The sequence below is a fragment of the Jatropha curcas genome, chromosome 1 (genome assembly GCF_041381405.1).
Source record: "Jatropha curcas cultivar XTBG-Jc1 chromosome 1, XTBG_Jcur_1.0, whole genome shotgun sequence".
In the NCBI taxonomy this organism is placed as follows: Eukaryota; Viridiplantae; Streptophyta; class Magnoliopsida; order Malpighiales; family Euphorbiaceae; genus Jatropha; species Jatropha curcas.
In genome coordinates, this window is record NC_143151.1 from 1,549,840 (window position 1) to 1,557,157 (window position 7,318).

General features: G+C 33.4%; 1 protein-coding gene across 1 annotated transcript; it reads right to left on the bottom strand.

Annotated features, from left to right (window-relative positions):
• Window positions 1-780: 780 nt before the first annotated feature.
• Window positions 781-1,917, bottom strand: LOC110008963 (uncharacterized; the record flags this gene model as incomplete). The annotated part of the gene is given in 2 exon segments (XM_089717922.1): window positions 781-1,490; window positions 1,492-1,917. Coding segments are annotated over 2 exon segments (711 nt in total), but the record flags the coding sequence as incomplete, so codon positions are not given.
• Between the last annotated feature and the right edge of the window lie 5,401 nt (window positions 1,918-7,318).

A 7,318-nucleotide genomic window follows, 5' to 3' on the forward strand; every position in this document is an offset into this window, starting at 1 on the left:
AGAAACGGAGGTAATATTAATTTTGTCTCTATATTTACTAGACTATCTAAGATTTCGGTTTGGAATTAAAATAAAATTGGTTGAATTAATCAAAACGAAATTAGTTGAGATTTTATTGGATTAAAACTGAAATCAAAATCAAAATTGATTCAAAAGGTTTCAGTCATAGTTGTATAAGACTTGGAATTGAGATGGTATCCATGTGGGAAGCAACCTCCTAGTTCCAATCTCAGCAGATTTTTTTCCAGTAGAAATTTTCTTTTTTTTTTTTTGGGTTAAACCATCAGTATCCGGCGCAACCGAATAATCTAAATTCGGGTTCTGCAGAGGCCCATTATGTGGGTGACCCTTCCAATCCAGTTTTCTCTATTCACAGTGCCAAAGTTCGAAAGGTTCGAACCCTGAACACTGCTTAAGGAATTCAACGCCTCATCCTACTGTACCAGATTAACTGGTAGTTGATTTTTTCTAATAGAAAATTTTGAAACAATGTATTTAAGATTTTTTTTTTTTTTTTCGATTTCAGTAATGTACCAAAATAACTGAATTACAAAATTTTAAACACACAACTTTAGTTGAGATTGAAAAAGTGTAACAAATCGACATTATTTTTGGTCAAGTTGGTTTGTTTTTTCAACTAAATCGATTCTTATATGAAGGTAATAAGTCCTCGATCCTAGAAGTCGATTTAACAATATGCAACTTCATAAAAAGACTAAAACAAAGTGTTAATTTTCATTTAAAAGACTTGAAGAACCTTCTTGCCAGAAGTCCCAAGGATTGAAGACAAACTGTGCTATCCACAGTAGAAACAGGTTCCAAATATTCTCTTGCTGTACACTAAGCTGTATCAGTTCACCAAATCTTTGGTGGTAGAATGGATAACAAAAATAACATAGATTACAGAGATTAAAATCGACATGTTCATGCCCCCGGAATATATTCAGATTGAAAGCCTAGCTCTTGAGGACACTTCCTACCTTCAAAGACATCCTGCAAATAAGGTATATATGCTCCCTGTGTTCCATCAACCTAAGTCTTTAAGAAGCGTTTCTCACTTGCTGCCAATACAGATAAGAAAGAGACGACATTCTTCTCGACAACACCTTTCAACTTCAAAGTTTTGATAACTAAACCCCTAGGAATGGTTCTCTTCTTCAAACTGAAAGAAAAAAGGTGAGGATATGCAGCTATTTCTGAAGGCTTCATTTCCATACATTAATTAGAAAATCCATAACAGCAACTATTTTCTTCTCCCAAAAGTTTATGAAATTCGTACACTTTTTGAAAGCTGACAATATCTCATCTTTAGACCAGCCATATCTTCCATAAACCTCAACTCTGTGTTGCCGAGTTGATTCAGATAATTGGACAACTGCACAAAGAGCACGGATAAACTTCGTTTCTGTAGGACAGACCCCCATATCAATAACCTGTTTGATCTTATTGCGGAACTTGTCAACATTGTGGCATAGCAAATTAGAATTGATTGATCAATAAAAGCTTGATAACGGATTGTGGCATTCCAATTTCTCTTAAAAGCAATGAATTAGACGCGCTAATCTTTTCCACATTATATACACAAGTCCTGGATGCCCTACTCATAGCTTTAATGGCAAATTCATCGCCGAATAGCGAAGCACCCTTGAGGAATTTATAAACAGGAACAATTCGATTTATTAAGCTACATGTTAATGTTAATGCGCAAGAAGATATGATTTTTGCAATGTCTGGGCCAGTCATCCCAATAGAAGAGAAAAACTTAAGCTTAGGAAGAATATTTTTCTCAGGATCAGCTAAAAGAATCCTTGGCCATGACTGAACAATTTTGCTAATTTGGAAATTGGAGAAACCGTGCTTCCTGAGAAGAGCAATGACAGATTCTGGTCCTTCTAGGGTTACAAATTTCACCACATGAATTTATGAAGTAGGAAACTGTAAAAGAGTTATCTTTCGGTTGTTTTTTATTACTAATTGTTGATGAGAAAGAGATGGTAAATTGGTAATGATAACAGGTGTACAGTGAAGAAACCCCAGATGGGTCCTTAAATCACAAAAATGTGTCTAAAAGTGAGATAGCACATGTGGTGATTTAGTGTAGAGTAAACGAAACATAACTGAAATGTATGCAAATTAAACTGAAAAAACAAATCAAGCAACAAACTTACTGGATTACCGTTCGCTGAATTTCTCAATCAAATGTCGTTATCTAGGGTTTTGCAGTTGGATTTAATTGGAGGTATCATTGATAGCAACGGAAAGAGAATCAGGGTTTTCGTGAAATTGGGGGAATGAAAGAGGAGTTTGTTATAAAGGAAATTGAATTGAAAAGGAGAGAGGGAAAACAAAGAAAGTTACATTATTATTAACAAGAAATTTTGATTTGTTTTTCTTAGTTCTATACAAACAAAAAAATATACACAAGTAGGAAAATAAAAAGAAATATTTATAGCATCTGCATTATTTCAAAATGGGTCATATTAGAATGTGAAAACTCAAATGGTTTCTTGAGAGAAGATTTCTCATGTGGAATCAAATACATCAGTTCACCAAATTTTTGGTAGTTAAGCTATAGCAGAATCTATGAAGATAAGAAAAAAACAGGGAAGAAAAAAATAACCACACACATGCCCAAACTCAACATTGTTAGAGCCCATATTGAAAGCCTAGCTCTTGAGGACACATCCTACCTTCAAAGACATCCTGCAAATAAGGAATATTCTCCAGGTGTTTCTCCACATACCTTTCTGAGAAGCATTTCTCACTTAATTTCAGCACACTATGGAAGCGCAAGTTTTTCTCCATTACACCTTTGGACATCAAAATTTTAATAACTAAAGCTCTGGGAATGATTCTCTTCTTCAAACTGTAAGAAAAAAAGTAAGGATATGCAGCTAGTTCTGATCGCTTCATACCCATCACATTAATGAGAAAATCCACCGCAGCAATTATTTTCTTCTCAGAAAATTTCATGAAATTAGGGTGCTTTTTGAAAGCTGACAAGATGTCATCTTTAGACCAGCCAAGTCTTCCATAAACCTCAATTCTGTCTTGGAAATTTGATTCAGATAATTGGACAAGTACACCAAGAGCATGGACAAACTTCGTTTCTCTAGGGCAGAATCCCATACTAATAACCTCTTTGATCTTATTGCTGAACTTGTCAACATTACAGCATAGCAAATTAAAATAATGGATCAATATAAGCTGGATAACGGATTGTGGCATTCCAATTTCTCTCAAAACCAATAAATTAGGAGCACTAACACTTTCCACATCCTGTAGAAAATTTCTGGATGGCTTACTCATAGCTTTAATGAGCAAGTCATCGTCAAATAGCAAAGCACACTTGAGGAATTCATAAACAGGAATAATTCGATTTCTTAAGCTACATGTTAATATTAATGGGCATGAAGATATGACATTTGCAATGTCTGGGCCAGCCATACCAATAGAAGAGAAAAAGTTAAGCTTAGGAAGAATAGTTTTCTCAGGATCAGCTAAAAGAAGGTTTGGCCGTCTCTTAACCATTTTAGTTATTTGGAAATTGGAGAAACCATGCTTGCTGAGAAGGGCAAGGACATAATCTGGTCTTTCTGGGGTTAAAAGTTGCACTTTCTTGGAAGCAGAATTAGCGGCTTCCCGTGACAACCCACATGAATTTATGAGGTAAGACACTGTAAAAGAGGTCTGTATAATTTTATGGTTATCTGATGAGAAATATCTGGTAATTAGAATAACAGGTGGACATTGAATAAACCGAAATAGGGACCTCACATCACAAAAATTTCTCGAAATAGGAGATAGCAATTGTGGTGATTTAGTGTATAGTAAACGTATACAAAACATAACTGAAATTTAATGCAAATTAGCCTGAAAAACAAGGCAACTACGCAACCTACAAACTTACAAGACTAATTCTTCGCCTTCGCTGAAATTCTCGATCAAATGTCGTTATCTAGGGTTTTGCAGTTTGATTTCATTCGAAGTGCGACTGGTAGAAATCGGAAGTGAGTTAGGGTTAGAAGAGGATTTCGTTAATTGAGATAGAGGAAGGGAAAAGAAAGAGAAGCTACGATGAGAGGATGCAATGTATCTGTATCCGCTTCTGCTGAACTTGCGTCTGAGGGATAGAGGGTTGTGTTAAATAATGTGTGGTAAAACGGCATGTCGTATTTTAATATTTTAGTGGGCCAAATTGGCAATGTTGATCCAGTAATTCAAAAAGAAAAATTGATGAATACAGAACTTAAATATTGGAATCCACCATAAACATTTAAAACTCATTCCATTCTTATGCATTATTTTTTGGGTTTAATTTGAAATTCTTTAATCTCATTTTATTTTTAATAATATATTATAATAGTATTCTTTTTCCCTTTTTACATTCAAATGCTCCTAAAAAAGAAGCAATAATATTTTTGAAGCATTACACATTTTGGCTTTGAATTCTTTTTTATCTTTCTCAAAAATCAAAATAAATTCAGAGATTTTTTGTGCAAATCAGACTTAAAGGGGTAAATTCAACTAAAAGGTCAAATTTGTAGCTTTTGGATCCTGAACAACAAGTTTAAGAGGGGTAAACTGGACATTATTTTTATATCAGAAGCAAAAATGGCAAGAACAATGAAAATGGCTATGAACATAATGACAGCAGAATATAATTTCTTATAGTATTTGATATATAATTTCTTCAGCATAATATTAAAATGTTAAATTTACTTTATTTACAAGATTATTAAAGTTTTACTTTTTAATAAGAAAATTCAATTCTATTTATGATATATTCTTTTCAAGAAAATTTTTACATGTATAATGAAAATAGATATTAAGAGAGTGATGTTTCATAATAGACTCTCTCAAACTCTGAACACTTTTGCAGTTGCTATATCACCAAACACTATAAATAATAGAAATAGTGTTTTGACCTTAATTAAGACTATCACAAAAGTTTTTGCTAAACGTAGCCAAAGAGTTCTCAAAAATTCTCTTGCTATACTCAAGCTGAATCAAGTCACCAAATCTTTGGTGGTTTATGGATATCATAAATAACATTAGCTATAAAGCTAAAAAATAAAAAAAATAAAAACTCGAACTCAAACATTACTACTGAAAGCCGAGCTCTTGAGGACACATCCTACCTTCGAAGACATCCCGCAAATAAGGAATATGCTCCCTGTGTTTGTCTATATACCTTTCTAAGAAGCATTTGTCATTTAATTGCAACACAGTATAGAAACTGATATTCTTCTCCCATGCACCTTTCGACTTCAAAATTTTTATAACTAAACCCCTGGGAATGATTCTCTTCTTCAAACTGAAATGTAAAAGGCAAGGACGTGCAGCAATTTCTGAAGGCTTCATATCCATCACATTAACCAGAAAATCTACAACACCAAATATTTTATTCTCTGATGAACACATGCATTGAGGATCCCTTTTGAAAGCTGACATTATCTCATCTTTAGACCAACCACATCTTCTATAAACCTCAATTTTGTGTTGCCAATTTGATTCAGTTTGGCTGATTGCAGCCAGAGCAAGTACAAACTTCATCTTCGTCGGGCAGAAACCCATATCAATTGCCTCTTTGACCTTATCGCGGAAGATGTCAACTTTAAAGCATAGCAAACTATCATGCCATGTCAATAGCAGCTGAATAACGGATTGCGGCATTCCAATTTCTCTCAATACCAATAAATTAGCACTAATCCTTTCCACATCATTTTGAAAGATTCTTGTTGAATTAACAATAGCTTTAATAACCATGTGATCATCAAATAGTAAAGCACTCTTGAGGAGTTTATAGACAGGAATAATCCGATTCCTTAAGCTATGGGATAATATAAATGGCTTTGAAGAGATGAGTTTTGCAATATTTGGGTCAGAGATTCCAATAGAAGAGAAAAACTTAAGCTTAGGAAAAATGTTTTTCTCAGAATCATACAAAAGAAGCTGCGGATGTGATTTAACCATCATGGTTATTTGGGAATGGGAGAAACCATGCTTGTTGAGAAGAGCCAGGAAAGAATCTGGTCTTTTTGAGGTTACAAATTGCACTTTCTTACAAGCAGATTAGCGGCTTCCGGTGACAACCCACATGAATTAATGAGGTAATATTTTGTAAAAGAGGTTTCTTTAAGTTGTTTTTGATTACTAATTGTTGTATTGCTATCTGATGAGAAAGATCTAGCAATAATAACAGGTGTAAATTGAAGAAACCAAAAATGGGACAAGTCACAAAAATTCCTCAAGATGGGAGGTAGCAGTTGTGGTAATTTAGTGTATAGCAAACGAAACATAACTGAACCATATGGAAATCAAACTGTAAAAGAGTGCAAGCAACTAACTTATTACAAGACTAATTCTTACGTTGGCTGACTTTCGATCAAGAGTCGTCATCTAGGGTTTTGCAGTTTGTTCCTCCCAAGAGCGCTGATTGCAGAACAGAGAAAGATGTTTAACTTTCTGGTCGTTGATTTGGAGGGTGCACAAAATCTAAAAATTGATAATAGTCATCATGGCCAAAACAACCTGCATCTATTGGAGGCTTAGTAATCAAAATACCCGGAATTGGAAAGAGAGTTAGGGTTTGGATAAATTGGGGAATTAAAGAGGATTTTGTTTAATGTTGTGAAGGACACCAAAAGGAGAGGGAAAAGAGAGCGACGATGAGAGGCTGCCGGGCGGCATCGAGGGTTGTGTTAAACAAGTTGCGATTAAATGACTTGTCGTATTTATGCGTTTTGTTGGACAAAATTGGCGTTTATGGTACATTACTTTTATTACATTATCATAAGCTCTATTTCTTTTTGATTTAATGATCCGCTGTCCGAAATTTACTGGCCCTATAAGTAAATTTCCTTTCTAGTATTTAAAGGGAATTTATATTCATTGTTCGAATTTAAGAGTTTTGGTTAAGAAAAAAGGAATTCATGTCATCCCATTTCACTTCTCGAAAAATCATAAATTCTATTTTAATGCAACATAAAAAATTTATTTCATTTAAAAATATTTAGTCTCATTTTCTTATCATAATATACCCAAGATACTGTAATTTTTTAAAAAATAAGACACTAAACTGAAAAAATATAAGCATAAAATAAAAAATATTTAATTTCTTATTTCAACGGTATTAATTAAATTCTCAAAATTAACATTATCGTTGAAAACCATAGCATCTTTGATTTATTTAGAGATAATTTGATAATTTTAAAAATTCTGAAATCTTTAAAAGATATCAAACATTGTTATTAGTTATTGAATTTAACAATAATAGATATGTGAATTATAAGATAAAACTTTTCAAACATTTATG